We start from the raw sequence: 20,223 nt of genomic DNA, 5'->3' as shown, positions 1-20,223 counted from the left end.
AGAAATGAAGTTAATGGAGTGCTCAAATTTTTGTGGGAAACTGCAGAAACAAATGCAATACATTATTTCACTTTACTGCCGCTTAACCTACAGGAACAATAAACATACACCAATGGAAATATTAGAGGCATTAAATAACCACGATACAGTTTTATCAGTTAATTTTTGTATTTTCAATGGATTATACCAAAATTATAGAATGATTACGTATATGCGCTAATTAAGTGCATAGAAAAATGGCTTCCTCGGTTGTGCATTGGCATAATGATTGACAAAACCATGCTTTGCATGATTTTTATTCAGTGTGGCGCTTATAAATTGTTTGAACTTATAAATTTAGTGATGCAAAAAAACATCGCCTTTCGTCTGGATTTATGCTTACGTTTATCGGATAGAAATTTATCTGTCGCCGCACCACTCCTGTTCCTATATAACTGTTCGCAAAAGGTATATTGGCTATTATTTGCCCCTCCTCCGGTAAAGCGACAATTCGCTATAGCGAGTGTAATTGGTGCACCGTGGGGTGTCGTTTTATCGAGGTTGCACTGTAATAAAAATAACACTAAAAAATTTGCATAATAGATGTCTTGACTGAACAGGATTACTTTGTCAGGTAAAACACAGCAGGCATTATCTTGGAAACAAACATGAATTATCCTGGATTCAATGCTTCAAAGCAATATTAAAATTACAAAAACCCAAACTAATAGAGAGGAAAGAAGGTAAAAAACAAGCCTTTGATGAGTATCACAACTTATGAAATTTGAAGATCATTGCCATCATCATGAATATTACTAGGCATGTCCGCAATTTCAGTCTTCAACAAGCTCCCGTTGCAAATAGCCTTGAAAACCCTTCAGAGGCAAAAGTAGAACAATCTAGTCTAAAATTTAACCCTCAAAGTGCCACAAGCCAATACATCAGCATCAATGAAATGCTACGACTCAAATTTTCAAAGTTGACAGTTAATTTGTAGGAGCAATATAAAAAAAGGGAATGCCAAAAAATTACATCAAAGAAATTCTATTTTCAAAAGGGTATTTTTTTCAAATATAAAATGTATTTCACACTGGCACCATTCCAAGGAGAGCAGGGGCACTGAGAGGGTTAAATTTCAAGTAAACCTGAAAACACAAGATAAAATAGGGGAAAGGCAGGGATGTGCGAGTACTAAAAAAATTCCAGTCGAGACGAGTAGTTTCACTTACAGAGCTGACGAGGCCAGACGGTTCAGAAATCTGTCGACAGGAAGTAGGGATGAGTCGATTCCACTTTTTTTCGATTCCGATTCCAATTTCGATTCCTTCAAATCGATTCCCGATTCTCGATTCCGATTCCATCGATTCTTGTTCATTCTAACTGGTGGGATTTTGATTTATCTGTAGCATCGCCGTCATTAAAATTTAAGAATTGAATGGAATAAAATAACTAGGGATGGACGGATCCAGGATTTTTGGAGCCAGATCTTTCGAATCGGATATTTTCGAATCCAAATGCATTTTCAAATTCCTGCCATTAAACAAAGTCATTATTCAAGTTTATTGTGGGTACATACAATCAATGGAATGCGTCTTAGATTTTCATTCACATTCTAATATTTTTATAAATTAAAAATTATTTTATGGGCTTTCAAGTTGTTTTTTAAAAACATCTTCACATACTCAGGGCCTAAACTGTTACGCTTGGGTTTGGAAATGAAAATAGGAAAAATCTTAGGATGAACCACTGACCAGTGGCGTAGCGAGAGGAATATAAATATAAAAAACACAATTACTTTCCTTCATAAAAGGAAACAAAATATTTAAAAATCATGAATTTACAAAAATGAAAAAAATGAATCTTTGAAAAATGAAGTTTTTCTATTATGAAGGGCGTTAAAATTAGTTTGAAACCCTCTCCTTTGTACCCTGTTGTTTAAAAATTTTCCCCCTGGTTTTGGATCCCCCCTTAACAAAATTCCTGGGTACCCCCCTGCCATCGACTTAATTCCAATTTTCCTCATGCACATTTCCCCCGAATTTTGCTTTCTCATCACTTACGGACTTGTGTTTCATCCGAAAATGCTTCAGTATGGTGAGGTGGATTTAGCACATCCTCGGGATAACTTACGCCACAGTGCACGCACATGGCATTCATTGGTTCTCCTTATCTCATTGTCAGTGGAAATGTTTACACGCAAGACATTTTTATCGGCGTATCATTAAATTGAATTGCAACTGTGCAATTAGCAACACAATTAACAGTATTTAAAACGGCATTAACGTCATGTGTGACGAGGTGCTCAACCGCTTAGCATGAGGAAGAAGTGGGTAGCAGAAGCACGTAAAGGAGAGGTGGAGAGGTGGCTTAGCCAGGATTTTCGTTCGGGGGGGATTCAAAACCAGGGGGGAAATTTAAAAAAAAACCGGGCACTAAATAATGGGTTTTAAACTAATTTTAACACTTTTTATAATCGAAAAACTTAATTTGTTAAAGAAAAATTTTGTAAATTCCTGATTTTTCAATATTTTGTTTTCTTTTGTGAAGGACAATAACTGTGTTTTTATATTTCGGGGGTTGAGGTCCGGACCATCCCCATGGCTACGCCACTGGGAAGGAGCACATGAAGGAGAGGTGGAGAGGAAGGAGCGCGCTCCCTCCGTATTTCAAACAACAAGGCTACAAATGAGGGAGTCGGACGAAGAAATCAGATCTTGCTTCAGTGACGTCGTTGCCTTCAAAGCGAAGCCGGGCGCGCTACGTGATATATGTAGTTGGCGTTTCCAATCCGTCTCTAATTGTTTGAGGGGTTAATGCTGCGCTTGTTTCTTTGAAAATTATGCTGTTTGGACAATCAGTAAAGTGTAATTGTAGAATTGTAGATAGAAAACTGAGTGGCGATCAATTAGAGCTGAAAAATAAACAGAAATATCGTCAGGAATGCGTCTCGTTTGGTCTAATTCTTTTTTAAATCCCGTGCATATCATCTAATTGTCGAAGCTATCAAGATATCTTCGGCCCCAAAAAGTCACTCTCCTAGCATTTGTCGTCTAGAAACAGAGAATTGAAGCAGGTAGGCCAAAAAAGGTCAGTTGGTGAGGCGAGTTAGGTATGAAACACGCTTCAATTGTTTTCATGTGATTTGATATTTTCCTTAGAAGACAATGATTTTTGGACCGTGTGATTTCGGATACAAAAAAAACAACAGAGGCACGGGCTGGTGGACGGCCGAGGGTGGTTTTCTGAAATCTGCGACGTAGTTACTTTTGACGTGGTTATTATCCTATGGCGCTGAAATTCCTCCGATGATTGTTCAATCTCTTGGGAAGAGTCACACTATGTGCCAGTCGTATTTTGCCTTTTTTATTTTCTGGCTGAAAATCCTGGCCACGGCTGAAATTCTACTCGCAACCTCTGCGAGAGCTTTCAAACAAAACGGTTGATGAGTAGGACAAGAATCGCATGCGACGAGGCATTCGAAGAGAGAATCGGAACTCTTTCCACCCTGATGGGGCGTTGCATTCACTGAATCTATTATTTAAAATTTCGGATCCAGATCCGATGTCTTCCGCGACTTTGGATCCGATGTATCCGATGAAGGGCAATATCCTCGTATATTTGGATCCGAGGTATCCGATCCGACCATCCCTAAAAATAACAATAGCCGCGGTGGCTACATTCTCGTTTGGCCGCGGTGGCTAAACAAGAATGTAGCGTTCATTGCGTCCATACATACGAGAACAGCCTGGCGGGTGCGCGGTGGCGGCCGAACGCAACCTGTCGAGTCCGCCCGGAGGCCGCAGCGGCTTATGCCAAGCAAGTATCAACTTCCTCAAGGGTTGCATTGATGAAACTGGGCTATACAAACGCGAATGTGTCTAATTTTTTTATTATTGACGCAGACGCGTGTTAGTCTAAAAAAGTTACGTATATAAAAAAACCCGCTCTCAGCGCGTATTTATAAGAAACTTTTTTCACAGGAAAACTCGCTCTCTGCACGTTTTTATTATCATCAGACTTCAAATATCATTCGAAAATAAAAAAAATATATTTCGATCTATTATGCTTTAAAATTGGTGGTCGAGATGAATTCTCCGAATGTGATTCATAATCGCAATACTTTGATTTGCCGTGACCAGCGGCTAATAAAAGAACGGAAAACGCATGCATTGCTTCCCGATCCCGAGGTTTCCAATTTTTTTTTCTCTTAGAGTTGCTCATGATCACGCGCCATTTCAGGGTTTGTCGGTTTGTCGCTCTTGCCAACATTTTCATGTTTCCGAGGCCGCTTAGGTATGCTAGTCGCAGCACCCGCGTGCCGGGCGTATCCTCCGCGCGGGCAAGGCTGACACCGCGGCCGCTTAGATGTGTGGCAGCCTTTGTGCCCCAAACTTATAGTCTATGCTCAAAACATTTATCTTCCTGGAATCGATGAAATCGGAATCGACTTTAGGCGATCGATTCTCGATTCCGATTCCGTGCCCGAGAATCGGTGGAATCGAGAATCGACATTTGGAATCGACTCATCCCTAACAGGAAGTGCTATCATCAAACTCGGGTAAGAATCATTTGCAAAGTTGAAAGATCATCTAATTGCCTACACCCTGGATTTTCAGCTAGTTTTACATGTAACAGTCAACTATTAAAACAGTTGAGGTGGTTACAAATACATTTTTGCTGGCTGCGGTAGCCAACCCTCCTCCAGCCCAGTGGCATATTCAGAGTAATCAGAGTGGACCATTGCATTGCTCATTCTTCCTTAAATGATACTTTTATACCCTCCCCTATTTTCTTTACTCAAATCTCAAGAGAATATGTAAAAATGACTAACAAAGTCAGTAGAGTAGCATAGCTTTGTAGCTCAAGAGCAAGTGGGTAAAGTACAATAAGTAGGTATGTATAGTATAAAATTTGTGCAGACACACACCTGCGAGCTTCCTCATTGGCCTGCTGCGATGCCTTTCCAAACGGTAGCCTCTGGATGAAGTGCTTGGCCGCCACAATGCCAAATCCCCCACTCCCGTGACTCGCGCTCTGCAAGCTCATGGCAGAGCCAAAGTCTTTGGCCTTGGCAGAGAGCGCCTTCAGAACCAGCTTGGGATGGCGCTTGGTCACTCGGCCCAGCGCTGCAGCGCATGCCTGTGGGTCAACACAAAAAATACATATCATACATGACAATCACATCACCGAAATTTTTAATATATGCATATACGTAAAACAAATATCTTTCCTAATAAAGTTGTCCCAATTTTTGAGGATTCAACTTTGAAAAAAACAAATAAATGTCACATGTAAGAAGTCTGCTCAAATATAGTCCCCCATTACATCACTCCTAGAGAGAGAAAAAGTTGGAGGGGATAAATTTGAAGCCACAGGGTTAGTACTACTCAAAATTTCAAAATGTAACCTTCTTATTGCTCTCCCAACAATGCCTATTGTAATATTGCTGACCAGCCTAAGACTACCATTCCTCTGCGTAAAACCTGGTTTCCGAAAACCATGCGACTGTGGCTGTGTGATCATGGATTCAGGAAAGTGGTTTGCACAAATGCTTCCTAATCACTGCACGACGTTGGAAACTACACTCTCAGGCACCACGCCGCGTAGTCGCGTCACGCACAAGTTGCCCAGGATGCAACTGCTGCGGGACACGGATCCGTGCTCACTGAGCGTGATCGTGCACCACGATGCTTGGAAAGAATAAGCACGGAACTAGTGTGAAGGCAATGGTGGCATGATCACGCCATCTTGCAGCAGCAGTTATAGGAAACCAGGACTTATGGCAAATTTTCTACTCAAGTGAGTGCCTGGCTATGACTCATGCTTTCTCTACTTCCACTTCTCCCGCTACCCTTCCTCTCCAGAATGACCTCAAGTAGCCTCGGCATAAACATGCCAGAGTGCGATGAAATCTCCAGTTCCCTTGGGCCGTAATCAGCCACATTCGAGGCCACGGCATTTGCGCTATGAATTTTACTATTAAAGATTGTAGATAACATTTCTCTTAATCTATAATAGGGTAGTTTCCTTCATCAAAGAAAACGAAAGGCATTGATTGCGATTCGTTACCCACCATTAGTGTATTCATAATATAAAAATTATTTGGTTTTAGAAATCCCAGTTTAGACGAATGGCAACGGTCAATGTTATCCTCTTTTGAAAAAGGCCAGATTGGCGCCCATGCGAACCCACTCCACGTGACGTCACAGGGACCTCGTTTCTATACGAGTAGATAGGAGTTTTACATCGTCTGAAATTACCAATGCATGCATGAGGCACAGAGCTCAGGGAAACGTCTCCTAATAATCACCTATTAAAACTGGCGAAGGTCGGAAAGTTTTCCTCGTTTGATAAGGTACTAATAATCCTTATTTAAGCCAAGCGCTACCAGGTGCTCTGCTACCTGCTAGCATCCTGCATCGTATCAGCACTCGAGCCTCGCCCCAAGGTCACCTCAATTGCGGCAGCGGGAACCAGAACGACGTCACACGGAGTTATCCCAGCATTCATACTTACCCTTTGCGTTTTCGCATGCTTGAAAATTTTCACTTTTCATTTAATCACAAAAAGTAGACATCATCATTTAAAAATCTAAAAGCGTGAAATACCTACTCCAGGAGTAATGATCTTTCGATTTAGGCAATAAAAAAAATAAAGGAAACCACCCTATTGGTAAATCATTGAAAAATCTTCTTAAAAATTAAACAAGAGTTTTTTCCCCGCCGCTGATCGTCATCTGTAATGCTGGAGTAGACGCCCAAGTAAACTTGAAGCAATCCTTGTCAGCAAGTAAAGAAAATAACTCCGGTTTATGAAGAGAATTCTGATGGGAATAATAATCCTGGTGTAGTCTCGCATTAAAATGCAATAATCTTGGTACTTTGCGTCCGATTTAATTTTTTTATAAGGATCGCAAAAAACATAGGAGCGTGAACTCACACATGGACAATACGCAGTCTATTGTATTTACTTGCCTGGTTGGCACGTTAATTTTTTGTGTTCCCTTCACACACAAGTTCTACTGCATATAATAATATATTTTACTAATCTCTGATTGCCTGCCTTTTGGCTAATAAGCACAGTTCTTAATTATCCAATGAACTTAAGTGTGGGGATTACAACTACTAATGGTATTAACAAAGGAGTGTCACCATCATCACATTCAAACTTCTCACTATGATAGAAAATGGGAATTTTAAAAGACATGTGTTTTTGCTCCAGTGTCCCATGGGCCTGTTCCCATGGTATTGGAGATACATATTATTAACGGTAAGGATTAGCAAACAGCTTAGATTTATGCAACTAGAGATACGAAAATCCCACTATATATAAAGACAACATAGCTCTGCCCAAACTCTTCCTCAAACTGCCTAGCAATGGAAGATGTTTCTCTGTAAATGTGGATGGGGCTACATTGCCATTATATTTCAGGACTGTTTTTACAGTAGGTTGCATTAATCAAGATTTTTTCTATCACTTTCCATCAATAATATCTCAAATACTAAGGCCCATGGAACATGAGCAAAAACACATCTCTCTTAACATTCCATTTGCTATCACACAGAGAAGTTTGAATGTGTCCATGAGGTAACATTTGGGTGCCTTTGCTGATTCCACGAGTTCATGCAGAATTAGCTGAAAATGAAGTCAAATAAAGAGTGATCAGACTGCACTCCTGAGAGAAAACAAGACGAGAGACGAGATGAGAAGGCTAACCTCTGCCTCTGCCGGGGACGTGACGTCGTACGGGGACGAGAGGAGGGTTTCAATGACTCGCAGCTCCAGGAACTCCTGGTCCGTGCACCATACGCCCACAGCACCGAGCAGGCTAAAGACGAGCGACCTCTGTCGCGGGCACAGGGTGGACACGGGGGGCGAGGAGGAGGAGGACGTGGCGACAGGGGGCGCTGCAACGTCCATGAGGAGCGAGGTGAGGGCACGTCCCACGCCCTTGACCCACTCGGCATCACCCACGAGCGCCAGTGACGAGTCCAAGAGGCCCACAATGAGACGGGACCACGCCACCTCATCAAACTCCTCAGGGCCACCTGCATGTGAAAGGAGGAGAGGAGAGAGTGATGGTGGGATGGAGTCTATGTATATTCTGTCAGATGGCAAATAATATGCAAATATGCATCAATCATGAGCAAAGGCTCAGTTTCATTAAGCCACTTAGAGAAAACTTGAGGAGGTTTTACCAAGAAATGAAAGGAAATTTTGTGGGCATACTCTGATTTTCAAATAAAAATGCAGCAGAAAAATAAGAAAATATTACGATTACCTTTAAGGGTCTGTATGAGATCAGGAATTTTCTCCTTGTACAAGGACACCAATGTGGGGTGCAGGTTACCAGCATAGTGCTGAAGAAAGATGAGCGTGTTGATGCCGAGGGAGCACGTGGCAGATGGATAGAACGGATGACCCAGAATCGTGAAACACCGAGCATACACAGCCAACGCCTCGGCCAGACTGGGGGCAGCAGGGGACCAAACTGCGGAAGAATACAAGGGGATGTTCACACATGACATCATCACTCTTCTAATGAGTTTGATTAAGTTTGCTGACGAGTGGAGGGGTGGCATCACAGGACTACAAACATTAGACAGACTGTCTTCCTCTTTGGTGAGGAAAGTAAAAGAGCATTTGGTTAGTTTCCCGCTCAAATATTTTCCAACATAGTACATAGCATCATGCATACTAATAATAGTTTCGTAAAAAACTTATATAAATTTTGTTAACTATTAAATACTACTTAGTACTTCAATATTATGCTTTTTTATAGTAATCCTGTGACACTGCTCAAGAAATACTTCAGGAAATCGTACACAAGGTTTTGTTTTATCTATTAAAATCAAATATAAAAAATCATACACTCTTACATTCCCAGGTGGGAACAAGGTTCACCAAATTCTTATTTTTTCTAACATGAGGGATAAGGGGTCAAAAATTGCCAAAAATGTGCTTAGGTAACACATCAACGCTCCCTCACATTAGACAGCTTTTTTCACTGTTGACCATGATAGAATGGTAGACAGCAAAGAGCATGACATCATTCGGAGAGTAAGAATCAATTGTACAGAATTGACACGTCCTCAAAAGACTTTCACAAGTCCTCAGAGAGTTGCTCACAGTTGGAGTTAAGGTCAATCTTCATGATCCTCCTGGGAGTAATCAAAATGTTGCACAATCAGTCATCAGTGTCTTTTTGCAATGTCAACGGTCTATTTAATATGGCATTAATAGAGCCCACAATGCTAACTAGCAGCATTAAGGAATGTCCATATTTTCCACTTGTGACGGCTGCTGCCATCAAAATGATGTGCCGCAGTACTTGAAACATTAATGCCTCGGTCTGTTAGCACCAGGGTTCACACAAACTTTTCATTTTCAATTATCCTTACTTTTCCCTGATTTCCAGTTTATTTTAAAATTCCCCTACCTTTATACTAATGGCGAAGTGACTGTACAGAGGGATTTCATCAAAAAATGCACCAACAAGTACTGCGCAATGAAGTCGAGTAGCAGTGGCAAGAAACCCACGACGCAACATGTCGACTGACCTTTGGCATCCTTTGCACCCTCGTCACCGCTCTCGCTGGGCAGTTTGGAGCTCAGGGGGTCATCTTCGGTTCCCTTTGCGTATAGGAGGGCGAGGCAGCGGAGGATGGCAGGCGTGGAGGGGTGTGGGCAGTGGTGGTGGTGGAAGGCGTCCGGAGAGGAGGAGGAGTGGGGAGGAGAGGTGGCAGGGGTGGGGGGGCTGACAAGCACCTTGGCCAGCAGCACCTTGAGGCTGCCCTCCAGACGGGGCACCGTGGACGCCAGCTGGTGCAACGAGCGGCTGCACGCATGACCCAGCTCCACACTAGACAAGTCCTCCACCGCACTCCCCACCTGGCACACGCAAAGAAAAGGCAAGAGACGTTACACAAAAACTAAAATTCCTTCGATTAATATCCTATGTGACTCCATGCATGAGCAAACCTTCAGCAGTTATTGATAACACATTAAAAGAGCAGTGGCGAAGCGTGAGGATTAGTCATCACATGGACAGCACGTGGTCCATTTCCAGGGTTCCCATTTTTTCATAAAATCAAATCCTTAAGGATAAGACAACTCTTAAAAAAACCAGAGGATAATGCTGGGGGACCATCAGAGCTCTTATGATCCATTCATCCTCCTTTGGGAAAGTTTGTCCGGGTTGCCTATGTCCCAGGAAACGCTGAATTTTGTAAATTATTTCTTTAGAAACACATGGAATAACTGCCATCTTACCTTTGCTTTAAAAATTTTCTAACCATTTCTTAAGTATTCTTAATAATTTTAATGCTGGTTAAGGCAAAAGCAACGCTAGAGATGACGGGATACTTTACTGCTCTAAAAGAGGCAAGGATTTGCAATGAATAAGTTTACAAATTTCCTCAAATTTACTGTTTGCAGTTTGTAATTCTGTAACATGAAATATTTAGGCATCAAAGATGAAAATTTACTCATACAAAACATGGCTTAAAAATACTTGGTACAGTGGAACCCTGATTTATCGTTCCCGCATTAATCGTTTTCCCGCATTCATCGTTCGCCGCTCCTGGTCCCAAATTAAGTTACATAAAGACTATGTAATTTTTTCCCGCATCTATCGTTCCCTGAAGTATCGGTTTCCCCGCATTGATCGTTTGAAGATCGTGGTCCCGTCGTATAATTTTCTCGCATTCATCGTTTGACAAAAATAAGACGAAGTGTTTACAACGTGTTGTTTATGGCTAATAACGAGAGACACAAAGTTTGAATCTTCCCCAGGAGATTGAAATACAATAGGGAGAAGCTGAGTGCCGTGGGATAGTCACATTATCGCATTTCCCAAGATTCGGTATCCCCCTCCATTCAGCACTCACCTCTCCCCGTCTGAAGCGTTCCATTTCTCCGAAATAAAAAAAAAGTTCCAGCTCGAGCAGGGATCGTATTACGAAGACCTTAGCTTCGAAAGAAAATATCAAGTTGCTCGAGAACAAAAGAAACCTTTTTCACGCTTCCCCCTTTCTCGACCGCTGACTTTTTTTTTAGCTGACTCGCTTCAAAGATCCCCACCTCTGGAGGTCAACTGCTGCATGAATCACTGATCAGCCCAAAAGGTGTGTAAAAATGAATTTCGGCAATTGGTATTATACTTTTATTAGATTGAGTTATTAGTGATGTGCACGTAATTCAAAAAAGGATGATACCAAACTTGACGTATTTCTAACGTTATTTAACCATTTTAAGCAAGGAAATAGTTGGAATAATAAGATGGTGATTTCTGGCGAATATTGATATCCTCGCAGCTGATAGTGAGCTTCACGGCAGTTGATGCGGATTTTTTTTCGAAAACAGGGCGTCTGGTTACAATTTACGAGTTATGCTACATGTCTCACCTGTCTGAGTTGCTAACGAAGCGATGTCTTCTCAGGATATTTTGTTTCTCCCTACTAGCAATCTAAATTCATCTGCTCATCTAGAGCAATGCTACTTATTGTTACAAATGAGTGGGCAAGCTGCCTTCTCCATAGAATTAAAAAAATTGCGCAGTCTTATGGTCATGCTTCACCCTCTGCAGTAAGCTCTGCTTACGCCGTACGCGATAGCATTAGAGCCGAACTTCACCTCGTACGAGTGGTTCCGTACTTTCCAGGGTGGGTTGACTTAAAGCCGGCGAGTGTTTTCTATGTGGGTTCAATAGAGTCCGGTTTCATTTTTATTAGTTTTATTCTTATTCGTCTTCGGACCATGGCCCTTCCGAAGACACAAGTGAGAACTTTAAAAGATAGACGAAGAAAAGAATCCGGGCTAGAAATGCGTGAATATTACAGCACGCCTCGGTATGTCCGCTAGTGCATGACGGCAGGGGTCGGGGTAGAGCGAGATCTCTGGTGAAAAGCAAGAAGTGGGATGAAGCTGAGGACTAGGTGGGCGTGCCGCTGACGATTAATGCCACATTGCCGCAATCATATTAAAAATTTAATTGCAAGAAAGGAACATTTCAAATAATAAACTATTTTTGGACTTCTTGATACATCCTATAACCAATCACTGCGACGGCGAAATCAGTTGTTTGAGGCATAACACGCACATTTCTCTTGTAAATACGTGTACTTGAAATGGCATTTGATGGATAAGAATTTTTACATCGGACAGAAATGCATAATAGCAGTGAAAATTCCGAGTGGAGTAAAACATTTTTTTAGCAAGGTTCCTTCAGGATATTTGAAAGAGATATAATCCGAATCAACAATATGACCTTAGTGTTTCGATACAGGAATAATAATTCTGTAATAAGCTAATATCTTTTTTGAATCCATTAATGAATGTCATAATTCGCAAAAATCCAGTGTTTCCTGGGACATAGGCAACCCGGACGAACTATCCCGCATTGATCGTTTTCCCGCATTCATCGTTTTTTTCATCCATCCCCTTGAAAAACGATAAATCGAGGTTCCACTGTATATTATTTCAAGGCAAAAAAAAAACTTAGAAACTAGTTAAAGATACATGAGAGTAAAAAGTAATGTCTATGGAAGATATTCCTTGAAAAGACATAAGGATAATTCTTTTAGATTTAAAGAATGTAGAAAGGTATTCAAGCAGAGCCAACAAAAGTGAAGACAGGCACTAACATTCGGTTCCCAACACTTGAGAAAACTTTTCCCAAGACTTCCGGGTGACTGGTTCACAAGCCTAACGTCACAAGAGACATAACATCTTCACTTGATTTCTAACGTTAAAAATGAAACCGTCAAAACATTAAAAAAATTACAGCAGACTCTCGTTATTACGAAGTTCAAGGGACCGAAAAACCGGAGGTTCGTAATAACGAAGTTCGTATCAACGTTTCTTTTCGGAATCATCGAAAAAACCGTACGTGATAAACGCGATTAAATTACGCGGAAATATATATAAACAGGAAATTTCTTTTCAGTTTTGGCATGCGGCATGACGTAATCGAGGGTTGATGTCCTCCCAAGTACAGTAAGTCCGATTTACGAACTAGATGCCTTCCAAGACCTTGTTCCTACGTTGATAAACCTACGGACCCCGAGAGTTGTCCGATGACAGGCAGAATAGTCTAGGTTGGGGCAGCGTTGCAAGGTAAGAAAGTGAAATGCCTATAAAGGGCTCCGTGAAGAAAGGAGACGGAAAGGATGGCGAGCGTGAAGGACCCAGTGGATGAATCACTTGTTTTGGGGATTCGAAGAAAGGGCATGTTTCAGTGGATCAGGCTTATTTCGCTGCTCTGTGTGCTTTTGACAACGTTGTATGACTAGGCGATGGTGTGAGGTGCGTTTGGGGGACAGCCATTGGCTGCAAACTGCTGGCGCAAGGTTCTCCTCCCCTCCTATTGTGTCGTCATCGGACGACTCTCGCTGGCCGGACTGTATGCAAGGTATCGAGGAGTACGGTTATCCTGCGAAATGCAACACTTCATAACAATTGTGCGCTAGCTCACGATTGTGACGAACTGATCTAGCTGGGCATGCAACGCAGCCGGAGCCGAAAAAAATTGCTCTTCGCGGCAAGGAACATCAGGCAAAACGCTGAACAGTTACTACCTACCTAACTTCACACCGGATTCAATGATACTTTGTTCAGATTATGCCCAGAGTACGATTTCCTCTACACCGCACCGAGTAGCAACGGCCAAATCAAAAGGTGCCAAATTCGAAATTTGAAATTTTTGTATGCTGGCATCTCTGAAAGTTCGTAAATTGAATGTGCATAGGAAGAGAATTAACTGTACATTAAATTTACGAGCTGTAATGAGTCTAACACCATGATTCCCCAGGAATGTAGCTTATTATTTGACGTTGTGCGTATGGTAAAGAAAGAACCATAATTGACGCTCTTGGTCACAGTACACGAGGAGAACTTAAACGTGGCGTGATTATTAAAACTAGGCGTAGTGAATATACATCTAAAAGCCACAGCTTATGCTCGGAACTTCGTAATAAAGTTCATTTTGTAACCACCGGGACCGGGACTGGGGTTCGTAATTTCGTAAAAACGAAAATTTCGTAATAACGTTTATTTTCCTTTAGCTACGATAGGCCTTTACATCGGGACCTACGATTAGCTTCGTAAATATGAGAACTTCGTAATAATGTTGTTCATATTAACAAGTCTACTGTATGTGCATGAGTTACTACAGTATTTTCCTTGCTTAATTTTGTCAAAAGCTTCTACTTGCGCTTATCCGTTACCATATTTACATACCAAGAGAGATTAAGTTAAAAATCCTCTTTACACTTTTTCTTGTATATAAGGGAAATATTTCACCTCATGCAAAATCCAATAAGAGAGGAAACATAATTTTCAAATTTGACATGCTGAAAATAAAGCCTAAAATTAACCTAATATTTGCAATGTTTTAAACAGAAAAGCAAGCAAAAATAACATTATAAAGGGCTGAAAGAAAAATAAATTTAATGATTAACACAAAAATTTTATTTATACAGCATAAAATATCCATACAAATCTCCATAACTGATGTATTTTATGCTTATAGCAGCTGATAAAAGAATTAACGAACATATTTAATAAAATCAGGAACAATTGAATAAACAAAGGAAACACTCTTATGACAGTTTCGATGCTGAGATTAGACAAATGCTCAGTCCATGGTCATAGAAAAGAACTTGAACACTACTTGTAGAAAAATACAGATGTACCCTTCATCCTAGTCGGATTTTCCCAAAATATGTGTTCCTATGACTACAAAAAAAGCTCATTGCTACATATATAGTTATGATTAACTCCATAATCAACATTGATAAACAGTGAAAAAACATGTACGGCAAAACGAGCACACTTGAACCATTTGAGTTTGACGACAGGTATTTGATGTAGGAGAAAGGAATCACTCACCCCAGGAGATGGCGGACAGCAGAGAGGAGACGAAGTGTGGTTGGAGCAGTGACTTATGAGGAACTCGAGAAAAGGCTTGCTCTCAGACGGCGTCAAATATTCCTTTCCCAGCAGAGCCACAACCACACGAATCAAAACCTTTTTGATCTGAAAATAGAGGCCCAAAAACATTTCTGTTCAATACAGCGCACCCACTCCTTGATCAACACCACTCTGATTTACAGTATTCCAATTAGCACAGTTCTGCATTAGCATTGTAAGAATTTTAAGAACTGAATTGTCATTTGCACCACTGAAAATGCTATTCTCATACAGCTCTCAAATGACAACTGTCAGAGCAGCTAACACTCATCAATTTGAAATTGAGAAAGTGAGGCCACCTTCCGAGACTAGGCACCACCACCAATCATATTTTGACTGCTACAGAATTAAACGAACAATGCTCTGAAAATGCTATGGGATACCCGGCAGCCAGTGAAGAAGCTAAAAGAGTTTATCACTGTGGGTTAATTCTTCTCGGGATTCCCGCTGAGTCAACTTATCCATAATGGCAAACGTTTCAAGCTCCGACTTGGAGCTCATCCTCAGGGCTAAGTCATATTGTAAAAATGACTTCCATATTTAGATAGGGAGAACTCAATATATACCATGTGCGTGCACTGCCGCGTGAAAATAATGCGAGGAAGTGCAAAATCCACCTCACCACTACTTAAGCATCTGCGACTGAAACGCAAGTCAGTATACGATGAAAAAGTGAAATGAAGTAATTATTCAAGTTTCTTCAGGGTACATACAATAAAAAGAATACTATTTTGATTGAAATGCACATTTTAATACTTCAAAATTTTCCTCACTCACGTTTCCCTCCATTACGTCATTTTCTCTTTCTCCTTGAGCAGCACTTAGGATGAGCCCAGAGTCGTGGCATGAAATGTTGGCTATCATGTATAAATTAACCCAGTGTGGCAATCCCAATCCAACACGCCCGATCTTGCAAATTTGTGACATTGTAGGCTTCAAGGCAAAGCTGGGAGAGCTACATGATACACATGTACCGTGATATATTATAACATTTTCCACTGTTCTCACGTAACTTGATATTTTCCTTCAAAGTTAACAATTTATGGTCTGCTCGCTTTCATAAGGAAAAAACCATCACAGGCATGGGCCGATGGCTGAGGGAGGGGGTTAGTGGGTTTGGGAAATCTGCAAGGTAATTAGGTGCTTCAGTAGTGATTATTATCTTACGGTTCTGAGCCTCCCCAATTCAAGTTCAATCCTCAAGAGTTGTTCAATCTTTTGGAAAGCTTCACAGTATGTGCCTGTCGTATTTTGTCTTTTAATTTTCCATGGCAGAAATTCTATTACCTAGGGAGCTTTTAAACAAAATGTTACATGAGTAGGACAAGCATCGCAGTGCATTGGCACATGCAAAGAGAGAATCGCAATTCTTTTCCCCACCAATGGGCATTGCATTCACTGAAGCATTAATTAAAAAGTTCAGATCAAGTTTCAATGTCTTCTGAGACTTTAGATCCGATATATCTGATGAAGGCTAATATCCATGTATATTTGGATCTGATGTATCCAATCTAACCATCTCTATCTAAGACCAAACACTTACCTTAATGTCTACTTGTGGAAGCAGTCCTTGAAGGATTGGAATAAGCAGTGTCATCCAGGGGTGGTAAGAGACCTCGCAGGCATTGCTTGAGTCCCCTGGTCCCTTCGAGGCTTGAGGTGAGCTGATCAAATGGCCAAGCACCCATAATGCCTTGATCCTCTCGTTCAACACATGCTCTGAGTGCGAGATGCCACCGAGACCCGACGACGAATGCACTCCCTTCAATTTATGAATCACTTGCTCCCAAGCTTGGTCTGCCCATCTACTCAGAGCTGAAAAGGAATGAAACAACAAATGTCAACACAGGAACCTCAGAAAGCCCAAACTAGTTAACTTAAACATGAAAGTATCAACTCTATAGAGATAAGAAAAACCTCATACAAAAATGGAGTGTAATGAAACTGGACAGAACCAAGCAAATTCACCACTTTTTTATCCCAATCAAATTACCAATAAGCAATTTTTCCACATTTCTTTGCCAATTATTATGTGAAATTTAACTTCATCATGATCAAGAGACTCAAAGAGTGATGATTGCCACAACTTCCACACAGCCGTTGAAGCATATAGAGGTGAGAAACAATTACCCAACAGTTGGATACACTTCAGAGCTTCATAGTGATTCTTTGCAAGCTGAGGTTGAGATATGTCGGGAGTCACTGCAACCTGTAAGGGGAAACAAGAGAATATGATGCGTACTTGAAACAAACTAAGATATGACTCACATCCCCGATTGATCGCCACAGTGACGTTCAAATGATAAAGGGGGCTAATGGAGAGACGAGTGCACTGACCTGGTCGAAGGCCACTTTGAGCAGCTGCTCGGGCAGGGGGTCGGGTAGGGCAGTCGGGGGAAGAGTTGAGGCCACTTCCAGCAGATGGCAGAGGCAGCACGTGATGGGCAGGGGGTCAGCGTGGTGCTGCTTCTGACGGTACAAGGCCAGGAGCACAGCGGCCAAGATGGGCAGCTGCTCGGCAGCTTTGGATTTGGACAGGAGAGGAAGTAATGGTCCCACCGCTTCAAGTGTCGCACGACACACCTAAAGTGGACGAAGAAGAACATGAGCAAGGAAAAAAAAACCAAAGTATTGCATAACGATTCCTGTATTTAATGTCACTGACAAAAATGTTCACCTTCCCAGACTATTTCACACTAGCCTTTCGATTACTACACAATATTTCTGAAGGGAAAGTGTCATTAAAATACCAATTTCATTTTAAAAATATAATTAAATTTTCCTTAAAATATACAGGAACTTGTAAACTTAATTTTAGTCAAATAACAGTTTTAAAAATTGCATCAAATTATAATTGAAAAAATGTACCAAAAAGTTTTTAGAATGAGCACACAAAAAGGGAACTTATGACTCGATCAGCATGGCATGAGTTTTCCCTGACACCTTGGATGAGATTCCTTCAGACGTAACTCTGATTGTATAAACAAATTTCCTATCTAAAACCGGCATTTCTACACAAATTATGCTCCTTTTCCTTGATCTTGATGTCTCCATGAGTATGAAATTTTCTCATCTTGAGGAAAATTCAAGATTTAGTAAACTCAATTACATGTCTTGTGAAATTCATATAAAAATTCAATCAGAAAATCCCAACACTATATGTGGGTTCTGGGAAGCCCATATTCCCTTGCATCACAATCCTCAATGAGCCAGGAATGGAATCAAGAAACCTTGATATCATCGTGGTCTGCACAGTATGGAGGGTCGAAAACTTTTTTCAGGAACAAATTTGCCCTGTGTGGTAAAGCTGTCAACTGTTATCAGTATTTCAGATCTGAAATTTTTTCAAAATCAGACAGTATTAACCACATTTGTCAGAACCCCTTAGTTGAAAATTATGCAAAAATTCAGGCAAAATTTGGGGACAAATACCTATGGAAAAGAAGGCATAATCGATTATGCAATTTCATTAACAAGCAATGATGATTACGCATAAAAAAATTTCTGCAAAAGAAAACTTTAAGCCAAAAAAAAAAATAATTTTCATGCCCACCCTGCAGGACAGTGCAAATCAATAGGTCCGTGGTTCAATTACCAGTTCAGATACATTTACTGGCAATCAATGAGAGAAAATCAATTAATGATTTATTTTATTAAACTCATTCCTACAAATCTTACACGCCCTCACCTCTGTTCTGCAGTCTGGTGACCATTTTTCCCAGTGGCCACCTTTTGTTCACTCATTCAGCTTACAGTGTTTTTCAGAGCAGTTGAAAGAAGCTGTTTGACTTAAATGATGGAAAGATATGACAAAAACACACACCTCAGGGTCCCGAGAATGAATCCAAGTGGAAGAGAGCTGATCATATGCAGAGGTCATTTCCACAGAGAAGGCATCTCGTGTAACCAAAGGATCTGGAGCACGATCCATGTTGTTCATGTACTCTTCAATTGCATCAGCGAAGCTACGAATCACTGTATGGGAGAAATTGAACACAATAAGCTCCAGATGGAAAATATTGAACCGATGGAAAATATGACAACATGTATGTTTTGATGTTCTCCCTGACAATGTTCTATGTCACATGTTTGACCCATAGAACAATAAAGATATTATTATTATTATTATCGATATTATCCTAAGGGAGAAAAAATGGAGTCCCCTTTTTAAAGGATACACAGTATTTAAACAGGTTGAAGCTTAAAATCTAAGAATAAAATACGCCACAAACTAATCTATAATTCTTAAAGACCTTGATATGGTGATTAGAAGTTTCACTTATCCCATACCTATGGCCAGGATCTTACTTGCAGGAAAACGATATGGAGGGGATCATAAGAATATTTCATTTGCCTTACCCCTCAGAGGTGCTGGCTTCGTCTGAATATTTCCTCACAGTATAGAAGAATGCCTTTCATATGATGGTGGACACTGCTAGTGTACTCCATAGATTGGAGAGGAGGAATAACAAGAGTAAGACGCAAAGCACACTTGCCAAATGCCAAAAACAAATACAGTGCAACCTCGATAAAACAAGATCCCACGGTGCTCCAATAAACACTCACTATATCGAATTGTCGCTTTACCGGATGTGGAGCAAATAATAGCCAATATACCTGTTGCGAACAGTTATACAGGAACAGGAGTGGTGCGGACAGATAAATTATATCCGATAAACATAAGCATAAATCCAGACGAAAGCCGATGCTTTTTGCATCACTAAATTTCCTTAATCAAACAACGACTAACTATTCAAACAATTTATAAGCGCCGCACTGAATAAAAATCATGCAAAGCATTGTTTTGTCAATCATTATGCCAATGCACAACCGACGAAGCCATTTTTCTATGCACTTAATTAGTGCATTTACGTAACCATTCTATTATTTTGGTATTTTCCTCTAAAAATTCAAAAATTAACTTATAAAACTGTTTTGCTGTTATTTAATGCCTCAAATGTATCCATTGGTGTATGTTTATTGTTCCTGTACGTTAAGCGGCAGTTGAGTGAAATAACGTATTGCATTTGTTTCTGCAGTCGAAAACGGTGGAAGGTTGTATAACATTCCTGCCTTGAAAGACTTTTTCTATCATATATATCAATATTTTCACCAAAATGAACAACTTATTTATAGAACGACAGTTAACTGCATGAATTTGAGACTGAGCACTCCATGTTAACTTCATTTCTAACAGATCACAAGAAATTACAGAGATAAGGGACTCTTGGTGAAGGTTTAACAGCGATCTCTCCGGGGAAACTCTCGCTATGG

General features: G+C 40.7%; 1 protein-coding gene across 1 annotated transcript in view; it reads right to left on the bottom strand.

Moving 5' to 3' along the window:
- The window catches only part of LOC124155431 (maestro heat-like repeat-containing protein family member 1), a 71,022-nt gene that overhangs the window by 47,077 nt on the left and 3,722 nt on the right, over positions 1-20,223 (bottom strand). Inside the window, exons 5-13 of the mRNA XM_046529236.1 lie at positions 18,773-18,924; positions 17,287-17,532; positions 17,080-17,158; positions 16,493-16,764; positions 14,869-15,015; positions 9,540-9,870; positions 8,261-8,470; positions 7,696-8,027; positions 4,907-5,118 (exon numbers count right to left, since the gene is read on the bottom strand). Coding sequence (XP_046385192.1) covers positions 4,907-5,118; positions 7,696-8,027; positions 8,261-8,470; positions 9,540-9,870; positions 14,869-15,015; positions 16,493-16,764; positions 17,080-17,158; positions 17,287-17,532; positions 18,773-18,924 — 1,981 coding nt within the window. The remainder of the gene's footprint in view (positions 1-4,906; positions 5,119-7,695; positions 8,028-8,260; positions 8,471-9,539; positions 9,871-14,868; positions 15,016-16,492; positions 16,765-17,079; positions 17,159-17,286; positions 17,533-18,772; positions 18,925-20,223) is intronic.

This window comes from Ischnura elegans, chromosome 3, assembly GCF_921293095.1.
Source record: "Ischnura elegans chromosome 3, ioIscEleg1.1, whole genome shotgun sequence".
Classification (NCBI taxonomy): domain Eukaryota; kingdom Metazoa; phylum Arthropoda; class Insecta; order Odonata; family Coenagrionidae; genus Ischnura; species Ischnura elegans.
Note: the sequence above shows the minus strand (reverse complement) of the source record. Positions and strands in the feature narration are given on the sequence as shown.